General features: G+C 43.3%; 1 protein-coding gene across 1 annotated transcript in view; it reads right to left on the reverse strand.

Moving 5' to 3' along the window:
* NTN1 (netrin 1) overlaps positions 1-20,195 on the reverse strand; it is a 334,581-nt gene that overhangs the window by 13,329 nt on the left and 301,057 nt on the right. Inside the window, exon 6 of the mRNA XM_030208106.1 lies at positions 5,924-5,998. Coding sequence (XP_030063966.1) covers positions 5,924-5,998 — 75 coding nt within the window. The remainder of the gene's footprint in view (positions 1-5,923; positions 5,999-20,195) is intronic.

Below are 20,195 nucleotides of genomic sequence, written 5' to 3' on the forward strand. Positions count from 1 at the left end.
TTAAATACAAGTCAAAAGTGTAGAAACAAGACTCATTAGAAGGGCTTCAGGAAGACTGACAACCTTGCTGATAACATAGTAAAATGACAGCAGATTAAAACTAGTGCAGTCCTTCTGGTCTTCCCAGAAAAGCGGCCAAGGTCGTACCTGTGACACAGTGTGAATTAGGGTTGTAATTGATGCCTGGTAAAATCAATCCCTCTTCATGCCGCTTTTTAATTTTTTTTGTTCTTTAAGTGGTAAAGTTATTTTAAGATTTATTGTGAGTGAAAATGCTCTATACTTGTAATCCATCTTCATGCTATAGAGGGAATCTTTGTGTTTAATTTTTGAATTCTGTCACAGCATTCCAAGCATCCATCACCCTCTCTGTGAAAGAGGGTGGAATAGACTCAGGGATTTCAATCAAATATTCAATGTGTTTTCATGGTTCTAAGGTGCTAGGGTTGGTTTGAGGGATTGTGGCACCCTGATCCAACTTTCCTTTTGTGAGCCATGCAGATGGGGTAAATTTTCAGCCAGCGTAGTCAACAGTGTAAGAGTCTCTGGCACCATCATTTAACTTAATTCATTTATTCATTGCCAATATCTGTATAGGTAGTAGCACAGAATATACAGAGAGTGCTGGAATGGCCACCATGCTATCTGTTTAGTTTAGGTATGGTATTTGCAGGCCTCAACTAAATAAATCTAGATAACAGCTGAATATTGCCACCATCTGGATAATGTTTTGATACACAAATCTATGGGGGTAAATATTGAGCTGTGGCGGTCAGCATTTTTTAAGCTGCTGCCGGTGTTATTCCTGGATATTCAATGCTGAGCCATGTCCAGGCACCAGCATTGAATACTCAAGAGTATGTGACTGGCTGTCTCATATGCGATTGAGTGCAATATTCGGCACTTAACTGCCTAAGCGACATTGTATAAAGATAGTTTTATCTGAGTTTTATGTGGTCTGATTTGTTTGCTTAACTTAGGGGAATATCAGAACCTAACCGCATAAGTGCCAACTCTGCCCTAGGACCACCCACAAAATAGTCAGCTTTCAACTCAGTGGTCTGTGGTAATATTCAACAGTACTAGCTGGTTAAGTGCCCTTGAATATCAGCAGATAGCCCTGCACAAGTGATTTAACTAGCCAGGAGCCATTTCTGAATGGTTAAATCGTTTTGAATATCAACCACTTGAATAATATTTTATAATAGGCTGAATTCATTCCTATGTATTTTATTAAAAACATAAACATGAATAGACTAATTATGCATCAGCTTTTGAATATCCAGTCTGATAGAGTATAATTATTCATTCACATGGAGCATTCCCAAACCAGTCAATAAAACTATGATGTCTCACTTTACAACTCAAGAAACATACAAAAGTATCTTCAATTTCTGGTGTTACATTAGTGTCAGCAATAAATTTCCTTCACAGCTAAACACTGTGTGAAGTATTACAAAACCCTACAAATGGGCAACCAGAAGCTTACACTAGCATACCAGAACTGAGTCCAGGAACTCAAACTGCTCCAACCCCACTTAGGAAATTCATGAAATCTTTGATGGCTCAATGAATTCTGGGGTTTCATAATTAAGAACTCAACTGTTTTGCAAGCTCCTGATGCACTGGAACTCCATCCTGTTGAAAAATTATGTACTCAGAAATGTCTTGAATTTCAAGCAGAAGTTTCTGCTGCATTAGGACGTTTTGGGGTTATTTGGAAAAAGGTTGGGGGGGGGGGGGGTCCCATTTTTTTCTGGACACTGTGCCATGTGCAACCAATAGACAGAGTAAGTAGCTGCCCTCAGGAAGGTAGCCAACTTAACTGGAAATAGTGGACCTGCAAAATCTAGACAGTTGATTCATTGAAAGGGGCCCCTCCAAGCCTGTCATAACTCATGATTTTGAAGGGGACCTGTGCCCCTCCCACCCTAGCTGGAGTGGTCAGCTCATTTTCTCCATTGACTAGAGTTGGATAGAAGGCTAAATCTACTACCCCTGTATACAACATGAAAGCAAAACAGAAACTCTGAGAACTCAAGAACAAACTGAGAACTAATAACTAAGATATCACATACTAAGTATTAGAGAATAATTTCTTCAACACAACCATGATGGGAAGTGTTAGAAAATGGGGATCAAGTGTGACAATAAAACTCTTCATATGCCATGCAGACAAGCAGTGATCTCTCATGACTATTTGAGCTGCGGAGAGCTCTATCTGCCCCACCCCCACCTATCCATGCAGAAAACATTCCTCTTTTCAAGTCTACAGATTTCCTGAACACACAAAACAGACATGAAAAGCTGACTACCAAATCTGTTGCCCATTATAATGTCCAAACTGTTCAGCATTGTAGTCTGGGACAAGAGCACACAAATTGCTCCCAGTTATGAAATAAATGAATCCTGCTAAACCTGACATAGATCAGAATATCAGATACCTCATCTCATGTCGGCAGTCAGGGATGAATGGATTGCTGGCAAACTCAGTGGGTAATTTATGGAACTCAATCATTTACACTGCTCCACTTGAATGTAAGAAGGGACTTGCAAGTGTCTTTTTCCTAGTCTGAAACAGACTGGGATTTAAGGTACCATTTATTTATTTAAATTTATATACAATTTCCTGGTTAAAAATACCATTAAAAATGGTTTACATATTGTAAAGAGACAATAAAAGCAGGAAGAAAATAATAATGAACAGAACCAAATACTACAGATCAAAACATAATCAAAAGAGTCATCCTAACTAGGGGGAATAAATAGCATTTTAAATTGTTTTCTAAATACCCTAAAACAGTGACGTACCAAGGGGGGGGGGGGGCGGTGGGGCCGGTCTGCCCCGGGTGTACGCCGCTAGGGGGGTGCCACGCCGGTCAGCGTCGTTGATTTCCATGCTTCCTCTGCCCCGGAACAGGTTACTTCCTGTTCCGGGGCAGAGGGAGCATGGAAACCAACGACGCTGACCGGCGCGCGGCACCCCCCCCAGCGGCGTGCACCCGGGGGTTCTTTCGCCGGTGTCCCTTCGCCGGGGGGGGGGGGTCGCGCTGCACGGAGGGGGGGGGGGCGGGGCGCATCGGTGATGCGCCCCTCGGAACGCCACTGCCCTAAAACTAGATTCCTTTCTTAGGTCAGTGGCCATTTGTTCCAGAATTCTGGTCTAATCACCTTAAAGACCTTAGATTGCTGTCCTGCCTTTTTTATATTTTCTAAACCTGTGACTTCCAACAAATTTCCCTGCAGACTTCAGAGACTGACTAAGCACATAAGATTTGCATTCCTCCAGTAAGCCCCTAGGTTTCTGATAGTGCAGAACCTTAAAAATCAAAATTAACAACTTAAATGTAGCTCTTTCATTCATAGTGAACCAATGAGGGGCATAATCGAACGGGGGCAGCCATCTCCAATGACGGCCCTGTTAAGTGGCGTACCCGACTGTATTATCGAAACAAGATGGCCGGCCATCTTTCGTTTCGATAATACGGTCGGGGCCGGCCAAATCTCAACATTTGGCCCGCCCTTAGAGATCGCTGGTGTTAGAGATGGCCGCCATTGGTTTTCACCGATAATGGAAACTAATGGCGGCCAAATCCAAGGCATTTGGTTGTGGGAGGAGCCAGCATTTGTAGTGCACTGGTCCCCCTCACATGCCAGGGCACCTAGGGGGCACTGCAGTGGACTTCATAAATTGCTCCCTGGTACATAGTTCCCTTACTTTGTGTGCTGACCCTCCAAAACCCACTACCCCCAACTGTACACCACTACCCTAGCCCTTATGGGTGAAGGGGGGCACCTGGATGTGGGTACAGTGGGTTTGTGGTGGGTTTTGGAGGGCTCCCATTTACCACCAAAAGTGTAACAGGTAGGGGGGGATGGGCCTGGGTCCACCTGCCTGAAGTGCACTGCAGTACCCACTAAAAACTGCTCCAGGGACCTGCATAGTGCTGTGATGGAGCTGGGTATGACATTTGAGGCTGGCAAAAAAATATTTTTAAAGATATTTTTTGAGGGTGGGAGGGGGTTGGTGACCACTGGGGAAGTAAGGGGAGGTCATCCCCGATTCTCTCCGGTGGTCATCTGGTTAGTTCAGGCACCTTTTCAAGGCTTGGTTGTGAACAAAAAAGGACCAGGTAAAGTCGTCCAAATGCTTGTCAGGGATGTCCTTTTTTATTTTCCATGATGGGTCGAGGACGCCCATGTGTTAGGCACGCCCAAGTCCCGCCTTCGCTACGCCTCTGACATGCCCCTGGGAACTTTGGTCATCCCCGCGATGGAAAGCAGATGTTGTATCTCTCTGCTTTGTACTTTCTTTGAAGCACATGCAAAGGTTGAGCATTAGAGTGTGCATCTGGATTTCATAATTAAATCCTTGCATGTGCTGTCCCTCCCTCTTACCTAATTCTGCCCACATTTTAGTGTGGGTATCAGGACGTGTGCCATTTCACACTAAGGTTGGAGAGACAATATTCCAATTGTATTTTTATAAGGGTAAACACAAGAAACAAGGGCTTGTCAGGGTTATATATATTAGGCATTGTACCTAAAGACAGGGAACTAGACATTCTAATACATCTTTTTTATAAGTGAACATTCTCACCCAGTCAAAAGGTAAGGATTTGAATACAGGTGATGCACCCAATCCTTCCTGAAAATGTGTTCATATGAATCAAAAGATTTTAAAAATTCAGAGGCTTCTATAGAAAGGCTTCCAACAAGAGCAACCCTAGTGCTGAACAATTCCAGCTTGATATAGTAAAAACATTTTGCTTGTCTTACATACCGCGCAGAGAGGGTAATCAGCATACATAAAAAGTACTCAAGCGATAAAAGCAACACTGGGCCTTCAAGACTGAGACAACAGGAGTATTTTATTAAGAAGTGACCCGACACGGGCCGTGTTTCGGCGTAAAGCAACGCCTGCCTCAGGGGTCGGGGTCTAGATGTAATTAGTATAAAAGATGTGTTTCCAATATCTCCAACAGTAGACGGAGAAAATCTTTGCAACAAGCTCGCCTGTCGAAATAGACAGCCGCGATGTAGATTGAAAAACTCCTGTATTAGCCTTCGCTTTAGAAAAAAAAAGAAGAAGCTTTTCTCCGTCTACTATTGGAGATATTGGAAACACATCTTTTATACTAATTACATCTAGACCCTGACCCCTGAGGCAGGCGTTGCTTTACGCCAAAACACGGCCCGTGTCGGGTCACTTGTTAATAAAATACTCCTGTTGTCTCAGTCATGAAGGCCCAGTGTTGCTTTTATTGCTTGTCTTACATAAAAATGCAAAAATATATATCCTGAGGAAGAAATGAATACTGACAAATCCAATGTTTAGAAACTGTGATGGAAAGGTATAGAATGACCTCCCCCCCCCCCCCCCCCTCCCAAGTTCTGCAAGATGGCTACATCCATTAATCTGGTGGCTAACTGAGCTACCTCCCTGTAGCTCAACATATGTGGCAGCTGTGTTAGTTTGGGAGAACCACCAGCTAGTAGTGGGGTAGCCGTAAAGAAAATGATATATAAAATCTATAAATTGCCAAAGAGGTGTCAGGACAAGTGAACATTTCTCACACAAGTGTAACAATAATGTATTTTGTTGTCAGGCCACTTGCAAAATTGTTGTAGAAGCAAAAAAGACGGGTAGACTCAAGACGTTGCCTTGACAGGAAATATTCAACTTATCTTGATCGTACAACACATTCCCTTAGTAGCAGAGACAAGTCTTTTGCAACCAAAAAATGTCAAGTTTTTATAACACGTTATGCGTTATTTTGCAGTTAAAAGCCACGGTTCGTGCTTGGCATCGGCCTTTTATAGGGTCTTATTAAAAGATTGATCTCAGGAAAGAAAGTTGAAGGCCCAGGTTAAGTACAATTAGTGTTTGCTTTAATTTTTTTAATGGAAACTGACTACTCACCATAATCCTTCCTGCAGTATTTTTTCATGTTAATCTTAAGTTTCCCTTTGGAGGCCTTGCAGTATGAGTCACAGTCTGCAGGGGGAAGAAAACGTTAACAAAACAAATTAGACTTAACAAAAAAGCATAATATATTAATAATAAAAAGACTCGGAGAAAGAAAACCGCAGCCTGTTCTGAATACGCAGTGTGCCTGCGATATCCATCTGCTTTGACCAATTGTGTTCTCTAATAGAACCTGTGGAACATTCAGAAGGTTTCTCCCCTCCCCCCACCCCAATATGTAAAAAAGCCCTTTTATATTGAACTAGGACTGATGAATCTCTCAGCTGTCTGTGAGCCGCCTCTGCCTTAGTGTAAGACCCTTGGGCCTCCCTTATTGTGCCACCCAGGGCTTTAGAGAGCCACATAAATTCTCCCCTCTTGTTAAAATGCAATTGGAGCCTGATTAAAACCTACAGAGGACTCATTGTCACCCCTAACCTAGGCCTATGTCAGGCTTTGGCATTCATTGCATAGAAATTCTGACTGAGGTCACTTCTGGACAAAAAGAGGTCAGAGAGGAAATTAGCAATCCATGAAGCATTAGCAAAGCCTTTTAATGTCCACTCTCCTAGAGTGTGCAAATAAAATGCCCAGCTAAGAACATTTCATTTCTAATGGGTTCTGCTGCTATGACACAATCTGACATCTTTAGAGTATCATCCCGTGTTCCAAACGTAGCCGTCCTTAATAAGCTGGTGACTCTAGCAAACTTAACAACTTTGATTAAAACTGGAAAACTAATCTACAAAACTGACTTGTGTCTAGTGGAGAAATTGTCAGCACATGTGTAAAATGTATTTGTACAGACTGGGGTGAAGCTGCCGTTAAAGTCCAGAAGCCTGTTATTTTCATACTTCTATCAAATTCATTTATGTAGAATATTTGTAATTTGTATAGGTGCCAATATTTGAAAGTGATTGGGGGCTCCAAACACAACAGAAATTAACCCTCCATGGATACAATGAAGGAGCTTGCTTAATATTGCATTTACCGTGTGGCCATTTTGGGGAGAGCACTTACTGCGACCCATTGAGGTGGTGGTGGTAACCGTGCAGCGTACAGTGCTCCCCGATTACCACTGGGTAACCCCCTGCGCTAATATTTTTCTGGAGTTTCCAGTAGTGCTGAAAGTGACGAATGCTGGGGGCAGAACTACTGCCGGAGGCAACATTAGGCCTGTGGTAATTCCAATTTGCCATGCAGCAAGCCCGTTATCACATGGCAACCCTTTAGTAAAAGGGCCCCTGAGGTAATCAAGAGAGTTTCTGTGCTATGCAGATTTAGTAAGTCGGTTGTAAAATAGAATGCTTCTCAATGACATTTACTAGTTGTTTAGCCACTAGTGATTCAGCTAATTTCACGAAAAATGGAATGTTGGTGATCGGTCTGTAACTGGCGGTTTGAGAGAGATCCAGAGAAGATGACTGAGGAATTGGTGTAAGGGCTATTTTTCCCATAAATGTGGAAAACATTTCTGTTTGTAGCAAATTATTAATAAGAAACGTTATTCACATGACTATAACTGGAGGTGGTTGTCTTAGCAGCACAATAGGACAGCATTCTAATGGGTGAGAGACACTGGAAGTGGCAAGTGAATGTTCAGTGAATTAGGGCCTTGAAGAGAAATCATCTTCTCACCCCTCAGGACCCCCAAAAGGAGGTAAAAAAAAAAGGTTTCCTCCTCTACAATCTACAGATCACTGGAGCTTCGGCTTTCAGTTCACTCAGAAACTTCTACAAATAAAATAACAAATTGAACTTAATACCAGCAAATCACTCAATATGTAACAAGTTATATTAACACACATTAAGTACATACATTTGAATCCCAATTATATTTAGGGTATCTAGGGAGGAAATGGGTTGTCCAGGTTGGGATGTGAACGGTTTCCTTGGGTAGTTTAGAAAAGGCTCACTGAACATGGTGGAAAGAACATGGGAAATGCATGTGTGGACTACACAAGCTGATATTACAGACTCCACTTAAACATTCTCATCTACAGCAATGGCGTAGCCACAGGTGGGCACAGGCTCACCCATTTTGGACTCAAATCCACCCACCAGCTGCACAGCATCAATGTGGCTGGCAGGGTTCCCCAAGTCCTGCCAGCTGAAGACTCTTGGCATCTCTCCCTCCATTAGATCTGGGGGTGTCACTTAACGCCACTCCCCTGGACCCCCCTAGGTACCTTTAAATCCTTTACGTCTTCGTCAGCAGCGAACAGCAACACATTCCCCCTGCTGGAGCTGGCCCAAGCCTTCCCTCTGTCACAACTTCCTGTTTGCAGGACCAGGAAGTTATGTCAGAGGAGAGGCTCGGAGCTGGCGCAAGCAAGGGGAATGAGTTGATGCTCAGCGAAAACCTAAAAGGTTTAAAAATACCGAGGAGGTTGGGGTGTGGAGTTAAGTGACCCCCCCATCACCTGGGGGGGAGAAGGGGCAGTGGTTTTGGGGTTGTGCCCACCCACATTGGGCTCAGGCCCACTCAAAATTGGGTGTTTGGCTATACCCCTGAAAGTATAATACCAGAAATCACTAATTTAGCTCCAGGTATAACTTCCAGGCTCTGTGGGTGCTCAGCACTCCAAATATTGAGCAAGCTCCTTCACTGTGTCTAGGGAAAGGTAATTGTTGTGTTAAGCACCCCCAATCATTTTGAAATGTTGGTGCCTATGACTCCAGAATTTGTTTTTAGTATGGTAGGCTAGGGAGTTTTCTTACAAACACAAGAGATCATCCAACATAGCCAACAGATAATTTGCAACTGCCTGAAAGACAGTGCCTTGGAAAATATGTTGAATGAATGCTACTGACAACTCTACTCCTGATGCCCCACACACGATACCAGAGGCTACTAAGGCAATAAGTTAAAGCCATCTCAGTTAGACTTAACTGTGCCATAAGACAGTGGATGACTTGGGAAAGCCATTGCTCACCCCTGGAAATGAACTATGGGAAACACACCTACTTTTTGGTCCCTGCTGGATACTTATGACCTGGATTGGCCACTGTCTGAGACAGGATGATGTGCTCGATAGATATTGGTCTGACTCAGCATGGCTTATCTCACATTCTTATGATTCTGTCTTACTCTCTATGATGTCCTGGCATGTCCCCTCTTATTTAATTTCACTGGAATCATTTTGCAGCCTCTGTTTACCATCTCCCAAATAGTATTTAGCTATGTTACCTCTCCAGCTGTACTCAGAACCCAAATCAACACAAGGAGCCAAAGTCTAAGCTGGTATTTGTCCCTGGTTTATTACTCATTAGCAAAGGTTGCTTGGCATAGGTTGACCTTAAACCATCTCAAATGCTTGACAGTTTAACCGATAAAGTTCCTCATTGGCTTCTTTTGTTCCTTACCCCCTGGACTTGATGAAAAAGTAAAGCTGTGATAAATTACTTTTTTCACAAGATGAGCTCATGAATTTCACATTTGCTCTGTGAATTCCATCACTGAATTTGGGCCAGTTTGTCAAGCCAGAGGTCATGCTGAGGTCCCCCCCTGCCAGACCACAGAACTGCCAAAGAAACTCAGAAACAGAAAACAAAAATCCCCCATATCCTATGCAGAAGGGATTATAGAAATCATTTTGTTTTATAGTTTGCGTCATTTGATGGCAGCCTTCTCCAAAGTCAACTGAAATGAAATGGAGCAAACAGGAGCATGGATAAACGCTTTTGCAGAAGTATTGCAGTCGTTTGAGATTCTGACAGCTCCCCAGGCCCCGTATCACCCATTCACAGAATGGGCCTTTTAACATACTCTGTGCTCGTGGAAGTTACTTAAAGACAGAAGCACCACAATAAAAGTGAAAGCTTAACCACACTGGTTTTATTCATATCAATCACTCATGAGTCTCCATTAATATTAATAGGACTATATCTACTCATGTATATGCATAAATTCTTAGGGAATTTCTTTTTCAATACAATTAATTTTTGGATCTGTCCTGTGACATCTACATAAGTACATAAGTATTGCCACACTGAGACAGACCAAAAGTCCATCAAGCCCAGCATCCTGTTTCCAACAGTGGCCAATCCAGGTCACAAATATCTGGCAAGATCTGGAAAAAGTTCAATAAATGTTATACTACTTATCCCAGAAATAGCAGTGGATTTTCCCCAAGTCAATTTAATAATGGTCTATGGACTTTTCCTTTAGGAAGCCGTCCAGACCTTTTATAAACCCTGCTATGCTAACCGCCTTTACCACATTCTCTGGCAACGAATTTCAGAGTTTAATTACACATTGAGTGAAGAAAAAATTTCTCCAATTCGTATTAAATTTACTACGTTGTAGTTTCATTGCATGCCCCCTAGTCCTAGTAGTTTTGGAAAGAGTAAATAAATGCTTTTGCAGAAGTAATGCAGTACAGGAAAAAGTAAACAAACGATTCAAGTCTACCCATTACACTCATTATTTTATAGACCTCTATCATATTTCCCCTCAGCCGTCTTTTCTCCAAGCTGAAGAGCCGTAGATGCTTCAGCCTTTCCTCATAGGAAACCTGCAGGATAGGTTTAAGTTTGATTCTGCTGTGTGATGGAACTGCTGATGCTGAGGAGTACCCTGGAGGCGATATGCTTGAGTCTGGGGAGAGACAGAACATGACTGCCTCTACTACAGCAATCCCCAATTGTACTTACTTCCTGCCCCCTACCCCCCCAACACTAGTCTCAGTATAGATGACCCTTCAGCCTTTGGCATGCTGCCTGGGGAAAGGAAGTTATATAAGTGGGAAGCAAATATTTTAAACCACACTTTCTGAAAAGTTCCGAGAGAAGAGGACATTTCTCTGTTAAGTGAACGCTATTTTGCTTTGTGCTTTGGGAACAAGATTGGGGTTTAAAGGAGGAATTGTAGGGTAGAGTTAGGCAAAATAAAAATATAAAAAGCAAATTTTATCAACTAATCTCCATAGTCTTTTCCACTTAGTTTTAAAAACTCTGTACCACAGCATTAAAAGAATCTAGCAGGCACTACAGGATCTAGTTTAGTCTTCCTGCCCACCCCAGGACAACTCTTCATTTATAGTCAGTTATTGTAATTAGGGTAACAAGCAAGGAGTGCTGTTACAGAGTTTTAAATACATTTCATTACCATCTAAGAAGGAAACACTAAATAAATCATACAATATACTATATAAACTAAAAGACACTTTTATATTAGGCTAATATTCTTAATACTACAGCAAGTTTTAAATTATTGAAAAACTCAAAAACACTAAGATGGAGTCAGCAGTCCAGCAGCGAGAGGGTGCTATCCAGTCTTTTACATTGAGTGTCACATGTATAATTATCTCCCAGTTGGTGAGATGTCATATGTGTGTGCCCGATGCAAAGAGCTCCTAGCTCTCAGAGAACGTGTCCATTCTCTTGAGGCTAGAGTAGCAGACTTGGTGGAGCTGAGGGAGACAGAGAGGTTCATAGAGGAGACCTACAGGGATGTTGTAGAGAAGTCCCACCTCCAGTCTGGTAGCCCCTGTGCTGCCATGGAGGAAAGAGGTCTCCTAGAAGGAGAGCATCACCCTGGTGAAGTAGGAAGTACTCCTGTAGCCAGGACCTGCCCACCAGGGGATGTACTATCCTCTCGCACCGAGGATATGTCTCCAAGTGCTGACCGGGTGGAAAAGGTTAGGACAGCTGTTGTAGTTGGTGATTCGATCATTAGGTATATAGATAGCTGGGGGGATGGTGGACATGAGGATCGCCTGGTGACTTGCCTGCCTGGTGCGAAGATGGCGGACCTCACGCGTCACCTAGATAGAATTTTAGATAGTGCTGGGGAGGAGCCGGCTGTCTTGGTACATGTGGGTACCAATGACATAGGAAAATGTGGGAGAGAGATTCTGGAAGCCAAATTTAGGCTCTTAGGTAGAAAGCTCAAATCCAGATCCTCTAGGGTCAGGACAACTCACACAGAAAAAAACAGAATCCTAGGCTTCCACATCAGCTGCAGTAAAGCGCCGGCCCGGAGACCAGCTGAAGAGGACTTCGGCTAGTGGGGGTTGAGGACCCCCGCCAGCACAGGTACCCGATGGTGGCGGTGGGAAGGGGGGTCGAAAGGGTCAGTGGGGGCTAGGGCCAAATTTGGGGGGCCCAGGCCTCCGTGGCCCCACGTAGCTACGCCCCTGCGGTAAACATATATTAGTGCTTACTGCCGCTTAGTAAAAGAGCCCCTGTACGTTCCTCCCAAGTACAAAACTGTATTATTCATATCTACTGTTAGTGGATTATATCATTTAAGCCTCAACAATAAAGTAGACTATTATATTAATGCTGTTAATAAAATCAGTAAACAAGAGGGGAGAATTACAAAAGCAATTGAAAAGTGGAAAGTATCAGGAGAGAAAAGAGCCAGGTCTTAAGGACCATCTTCAACTTGGGAAATGAAAACATTAAGCAGAGATCTGAGGATAGAGCAATCCAGAGAGAAAGTGATACCTGCGAGTGGTGTCAAGGCAGAGCCAAGACAGAGAAGGAATCACAAACAAATTGGCATTTGAAGCTGCGAGTGTACAAAAAGACCGAGAAGGGATCAGAGCAGAAGATGAATAAACTGGAAAACCAGAAGAAAGAGCACAATGAGTCAGAAGAAGTGTTTTGAACTGAAGCTTGTAAGCTGAAGATGGTATAGTTGATAGGTGTATAATGATGGATTGCAGTTTTTTTTTTATACTTATATATTTGGTGCAATGATTATAGGTATCTGACAAGCAAACTAATGCTTATCTAACTCAATACAAAGCATAAAAAATATTTTCTCTGTTACCAAGTGTCCTTGATGTAGTTTGATGTTTTTTTTTCCAGATGGATTATTATATACTAGTAAAAAAGGCCCGTTTCTGTTTTAAAGGAAACGGGCGCTAGCAAGGTTTTCCTCGGAGTGTGTATGTTTGAGAGAGAGTGTGTGTGTGAGAGTGACTGTGTGCGAGAGAGTGAGTCTGTGTGTGAGTGTGTGTGTGAGAATGAGAGTATGTGCCAGGGTCCCCCCCTCCCTCCCAGTTGCAGGGTCGTCGCCCCCCCCCCCCCCGGGTCTGTCTCGCATTTGCAGGGGGTTCCCCCTTCCCCTTTCCCCCCTCCCCAGTTGCAGGGTCCCCCCTCCCTTCCTCCCAGTTGCAGGATCCCCCCTCCCTCCCTCCTCCCTCCCTCCCTCCGAATTGCAGGGTGTGTTTGTCTCCCCCCTCCTTTTGTCCTCCAAGTTTTAAGGCACTGTCTATCCAGTTGAAAAAGCTTTAGACTTGTTTCAGATTCAGATGGAACAATATTTTAAAAACGACAATGTCAAGCAGCTGCAAGTTTTTGCTTGTTTTTCAGTGTATAGCAGTGACGGCTGCGTAGGGGAGTGGAAACAGAGATTAACTAATGGGCTTCATTGCTTACCGTAGACTTGCTTTGCTGACTTCCACTCCTGTCTATTGAACTTGCTGCAGCATCTCATAGGTTTGCAACCTTTGTTTTGAGTGAACGGGGATGACGGCTGTGCTGTAGTAGGAGACGCTCCTATTTACTACTACTACTACTACTTGATATTTCTATAGCGCTACTATTTGCTTCCTCCGTCTTGTGAGTCGCCAGTGGACCCCGACCCCCATCCTGAGCCCTCACCTGCCTCCTGCAGATTCGACACTCACCGCAGGCGCTCGCTCGCCGTGTCGCCGCCCTCCCTCTTCGTCCTCTCCGATTGAGGGCGGTTAGTGTGCGTGGGTGGTTCGGGAGGTTTGCAGGCAGTGTGCAGCGATTCCTAGGCAGGGGGAGGAGTAGGAGCATGTTTCCCTACTCCTCCTCCTGCCTGGGTCGCTGTTTGCTGCTGGCTGGGTTGCGGTTTGTTGCTGGGCGTCGGGCTGGACTCGGAGGCGCAGCCAATCAGTGGCACTTCTTTCATGATGTCACTTTTATCTACTCCACTCCATTAAATAGAGCACCTCTGGCCGGAAGCCACGGTTCCAGGCAGCCTCAGAACGTTGGAGGTGAGAATTATTATATAGGATGTAAAGAGAAATAGAATGGAACTTGATATACCACCTTTCTGTGGTTTTTGCAACTTCATTCAAGTCAGTTTACATAGTATATACGGGTCTTTATTTGTACCTGGAGAAATGGAGGGTTAAGTGACTTGGCCAGAGTCACAAGGAACTGCAGTGGGAATTGAGCCCAGTTCTCCAGGATCAATGTCTACTGCACTAACCACTAGGCTACTGCTTGACTAGATGAGTACCCATCTTAGCATTCAAAAGTTTGACACTCCTAAATAGGGCAGGTTTCATAGCACGCGGATAGTTGCAAAATTTGCGACTACTATTTCCTGCTTACTTTGGACTAATACTCTGAGAAGTAAGCAACATACTCTCCCTATGAAAGAAGTGCCCAGAAAGATTTGCATCTCCTTTTTCTAGGGATACTTTTTCTTCAATTCCATAACTTGCTGCCTCAGTCTAGGTGTCCCAATACCATGCGCTTATTGCCAATTTTATAATGGCATCTTGACACCAAAATTTCATTACAGAATACTAGCCAACGTTGGCATAGGTGCACCCATGTTTAGGCTATGTCAAGGGCAGGCATAAGTTGGCATAAGCTGTGGTAAAAGGGGGCCTGCGCTAGTGTCAGTGTGTGTTTCTGATGCGCGCTGAGGCCCCCATTTACCACAGCGGGCAAAAGGCTGTCTTTTTTCTCAAAAAGAAATGGCTGTGCGGTAAGCAAACCACTTGCCGCATGGCCATTTCGGTGGGGAGCCCTTAGCACCACCCACTGAGATGGCGGTGAGAGCTCCCGCACTAACCCACCTAAATTTAGGTGTACTTTAGGAATAAGCCTGAATTTCCATGCGGTTTATAGAATACACTGCCAGTACTTTATAGATATCTGGGTATCAGAACTTGCAAATAATCCATTTTTTTTTTAGACAGGACCAATTCAACTGCTAGAATACAGCACATAACAAATAATTGTTTGAGACAGCCCCATTAAAAAATCGAGACATTTCTATCCTCTTAACTCTGGCCAGATAGGCCACTGGAGGATATTAATTTCATTTAAGCTAATAACTTAAAATATATATGTTTTGCTATGACTTATTAAACATAATTTTGACAGTTTTAACTATGGAAAAACGTGTGATGGTATATGCTCCCCTGCTGAAAGATGGTGCCAAGCTGTTTACTTCATATTTTATTGTTTCCCTAATTTTGTTTCACTTGGGTTTTTTTTTTTAATTTCTATTTTTCAGACAGCTGGAGGTTTAACATCTTTTAAAATGTAGTGGGCCATTAAAAAATAACAAGTGGGAGAAATGTACACATCTAGCAGAACACAAAAGAGGCACTTTTTGTATTGTTCTTGGCTCTGCTCCCTGCCCCCCCCCCCCCCCCATGCATGGTTCTGGCTCAGATTTGGCAGTCATGTTGACGTCCCAGCAACACTCACACCTACAAGGTTTCAGGCAGAACCATTCTTGGGGAGGGCCTCCAGTCTATGATAGACAGACATGCATAGCCATTCAGCAGCCATGAAAGAAAACCACAACTACCTCCTTTCCAGTCTGATTTATAATGTGCTTTCTTATTTACAAAGGCTGAATATACTGCCAATTGCACAGTCAGTGTTGCTAAGCGGTTTACAAAATAAAAAATAACAGTAGAGAAAGAGAAAATAAGACATAAACCACACTGTTTATTAAGCTGTGCTAGTGGTTAGCAGTATGCTAATGCCGACACAGCCCATTCACTTTGAATGGGCTGTGTCGGTATTGCCACGCAGCAGGCACTGGCGCGGCTTAGTAAACAGGGGGGAAAGTAAAAGAGAAGTGAGGGTTGAGTGCACTCGATCTGCAGCCCCTCCTTACCTCTCTACCCTCATCTCCCCTTACGTTCCTACCCTTAACCTCCGCTCTCAAGACAAATCCCTCCTTTCAGTACCCTTCTCCACCACCGCCAACTCCAGGCTCCACCCTTTCTGCCTCGCCTCACTCCATGCTTGGAATAAACTCCCTGAGCCCATACGCCAGGCCCCCTCCCTGCCCATCTTCAAATCCTTACTCAAAGCCCACCTCTTCAATGTCGCCTTCGGCACCTAACCACTATACCTCTATTCAAGAAATCTAGACTGCCCCAACTTGACATTTCGTCCTTTAGATTGTAAGCTCCTTTGAGCAGGGACTGTCCTTTTTTGTTAAACTGTACAGTGCTGCGTAACCCTAGTAGCGCTCTAGAAAAGTTAAGTAGTAGGTGGAGGAAGGAGGGGCAATGTAGCCAGAAATTTTTTTTGGCGGGGGGGGGGGGGGGGGGCAACAGAGGAAAGGAAACAGGTATATGATTATGGAGAGTCATTTATGATGAGGTCCATATGTGAGCTGGAATAGGCAGGTTTTGACCTGTTTTTGAAATTGGAGGGAGGATTCAATGATAGGGTGTTTCATAATTGTGGTCCATTGTAGCAAAGGCGGTGTCATGAGATACGTCAAGGCAAAGATGAGAATGTAGGGAAAGGGATAATAGGGCCTGTTGAGATGAACAAAATATATGAGGTGGAGTGAGATGAACAAGTCAGAGACAGGCAGGGGCCGAGGGATACCAGAGTGAGGATCTTCTGGTACTTACTGTCAAGATTTGTCTTTGCAGTTTTAGAAAAGTTCCTCCCTCCTTAGCTAGACTCATCACCATGAGTCCCAAGATTCTGCTGTGCTGGGATCTTCACTACAATTCTACGTAGCCCCGCACTAAAATGTCTGGGGGTAATTTTCATGATATGCTTTGTATCATTTCATATGCCTGCCATATAAAAAATGTTGATTGGGTCTGGGGATCTTGCTTTCCAATCCCCCTTTCCTCTCTTAAAAAAAAAAAATGTCAGTCAGGTTCCTCATCCCAGGCCTCCTGCCCACCCCTCATACGATCTTCTTAACAGAAACTAACTTTGGACTTTGACAATGGAATGCTTGTCTAGCCATATTGCCACCATTTCAAACAAATTGCCTCAACCTGGACAAAATGAAGGTTCTTGCTCAATATTGGGGTGCTCAGCACCCACTGGCACCCTCAGAGCTGGCTTCTGTGTCTAGCTAAGCTGGCTATCCAATAATGAACAGCAAGCTACAAAGGGGAGTCCTCCTTCTGTCTCTACCTATTTATTTAGATTTTGCTCACACCTTTTTCAGTAGTAGCTCAAGGTGAATTACATTCAGGATATTTCTCTGTCCCAGGAGGGCTCACAATCTAAGTTTGTTACCTGAGGTAATGGAGGGTTAAGTGACTTGCCCAAGATCACAAGGAGCAGCAGTGGGATTTGAACTGGCCACCTCTGGATTGCAAGACTGGTGCTTTAACCACTAGGCCACTCATCCACTCCACTACCTAGGAGGTTCTGTTGGTGAGGTGTATGTGTGTGGGGTGGGGGGTTGGAAATCAGAAGGAGGTTAAAAGTAGAGTGCGTATGCAGCATAAACTGAGGTATTTTCCTGGCTTTACTCAATTATTTTGCCTTTGAAAAAGTGATGTTTACATTGCTTATCTGGTAGTTTGCTGGGTTATTTTTATTGCTTGTTTTATGGAAAGGAATTTAGAAAAAAAAATAAAACAAAACTTTTTTTAAATCTCTCAAATTAAATATTATCCCCAGGATTCTGTCTATTGTGGTGAGATTTCCATGTGGAAATCGAAGCGTATTCTATAACAATGCGCAGAAGCTAATTGGTTAACAAGCTAATCAGTGCTGATAATTGGATGTTAACCAATTATCAGCACTAATTGGTATAAATTAGAATTTATGTGCACTACTTGTTTAGCGTATTCTGTAACATGCTGCATGTAAATTCTAAGTCTCATAGTTGAAAAGGGGACAATGGAATGGGCAGGTCATGAGCATATCTAAAATTTCTGTGCATTGTTATAGAATACATCCGCTTCGCGCCTAATCTAGGCATTGGGATTTACACCAGGTTTTACAGACAGTGTCCAGCACTCACTTTCCCACCACCAGCAAACAGTCCTGACACACAGACACAGCAGCTATCACTTGCCCTCCCAACACCAGTACTCAATCTTCACAGCTGAGGCACAGATCACTCACTCTCCACTCACCAACTCCTCTCACACAAACAGAAAAACACTGCAAGACAGAGGCCAAGCAGGCAAGGGGGTAGATACAGGGGAAGGGGTGGGTGCTACTGGGGGGGGGGGGGGATTGGCAGGTATGGGCAAGGCACGGGGTGGGGGGGGAGAGATAGAGAGAAGGCAAGGAGGGAAATGTGACAGGAACACGGTTCAGATTAGGGCAAACAGACATGATAATACAGCGCTCAGGCACTCTGAACTTGCTCTCAAAATATCACTTTTGTTCTTACACTGGAAGCTTTAATATTAGGTGCTGTTCTTCCCTCCACTGAGAAACCATTTTGCTATCCGTTATGGGTTGGAGACATTCGTTCTCTAAGACAGCCCAAGACACACTTTTGTAACGCCCCCTCTGGAGATGTTCTAATCCAGAGGTACTAGCAATTTAGACCGTTTTTTAAATTTTCTTTGATTATACGACTTGGACGTTTTTCACTGAGATAAATGTCCATCTGCCTTTTAGGTCATTTTTAGATGTTTTTTTCTTTCAAAAATGAGCCCCAAAGGTACCTATCTGTTATAAAATTACCCCAGTAAACCCTCAGAAATTGTGGCTAACAAAAAGACATGGACATAGGCAGACATAAATGTTTGCATATGAAGTACACACTCTAGACAGAATTACTTGCCATGGCTCAGAAGGGAAGCATAAGGATGTAATTTAGATCAATTGCTGGTCATCTGTGAAAACAGAACACTTAAAGTGAATTTCAAGGGGAGCTTGAATAGTAATAACTTTAGGGGTAATTATTTCTAGTTGGTCTAGACTTTTTTTTTTAATTGTAGGTAGCAAGAATCACTAAAAGGAATGAGCTGAACTATGTGTCATAGATAGTCAGCTTAGCAAAAATTGCCTCTGAAAATCTAAGTAAATGTACATTTATAAAGATTTATTTAAATGCTGTGGACAGTACAGCCAAAGGTGAAGAAAAAGCTTTTTCCTGACTTTTAGTTCACTGCCTGTCTACACCTATCCAGGCAGAATGATGGACTCTAGCATCAGCTTTGGGGAGTACAATCAAACTGAATACAGCAATGGAAAGATTTGGAAAGCCAAATATGTTTGTTTCATTCAGTGACTGCAAAGCTTTCAAGGGACAACTTTGGTGTTTCAGCCAATTCTTCATGTTGGCCTATGGGATCAAAAATTGGCCAAGCACGCAAAAGATCAGCGTACCCATAGAACATAAAATGTTGTAGCATCTCTCTCTGGGTTTATGCAATTCGGTTGATTTGCTCTCTGGTTGCTGAACTAGGTCTCTTTCCAGTTTCCTTTACACGAGGAACTTTCTAATGGGAATCCTATTTCCTCAATATCTTCAACATGTGGCAAAAACACAGATCGGGTGAGAGGAAGAGATGGAAGGAGAATTAAGGAGGTGGTGATTTTAGGTCCAGTGGTGGGAGAGGAGATGCACTTTGTATTTCACAGGGCTTGGTAGGCAAGAAAAGGGTGTTATATTTAGCACAATGCAACAGGCGTACAGAATAAGTTATTATAATGGTAAACTGGGAATAATTTATTTATTTATTGCATTTGTACCCCACATTTTCCCACCTATTTGCAGGCTCAATGTGGCTTACATAGTACCGTCAAAGGCATTTACCCAGTCGGTGGATAACAAATACAAAGTTGTATAGTGATCGTATGAGGTATATAAGTGGAGGGTCGAAATGGATGAAGATTGCGTGTTGTTCTGTGCAATCATAGTCATGCTGTGTTGGTGGGTGAAGAGGATTAAGCAGGGTCGTTGGGGTAGGCCTGTTTGAAGAGGTTGGTTTTTAGTGATTTCCTGAAGTTCAAGTGGTTGTGGATTGTTTTCACAACTTTTGGGAGCCCATTCCATAGTTGTGCGCTTATGTAAGAGAAGCTGGCTGCATAAGTTGTTTTGTATTTCAGTCCTTTGCAATTTGGGTAGTGTAGGTTTAGGTAGGATCTTAATGATCTGACTTTGTTTCTTATTGGCAAGTCTATGAGGTCTGTCATCCTTGGAAATGGGGCAAAGATTTCACATCTTTAACTCCAGAAGAAAGGTTCTGTTTTCCTCATTAGCGTTTTGGGATCTTGCTGGGTATTTGTGACCTGGATTGGCCACTGTTGGAAACAG

Source organism: Microcaecilia unicolor, chromosome 6, assembly GCF_901765095.1.
Source record: "Microcaecilia unicolor chromosome 6, aMicUni1.1, whole genome shotgun sequence".
In the NCBI taxonomy this organism is placed as follows: domain Eukaryota; kingdom Metazoa; phylum Chordata; class Amphibia; order Gymnophiona; family Siphonopidae; genus Microcaecilia; species Microcaecilia unicolor.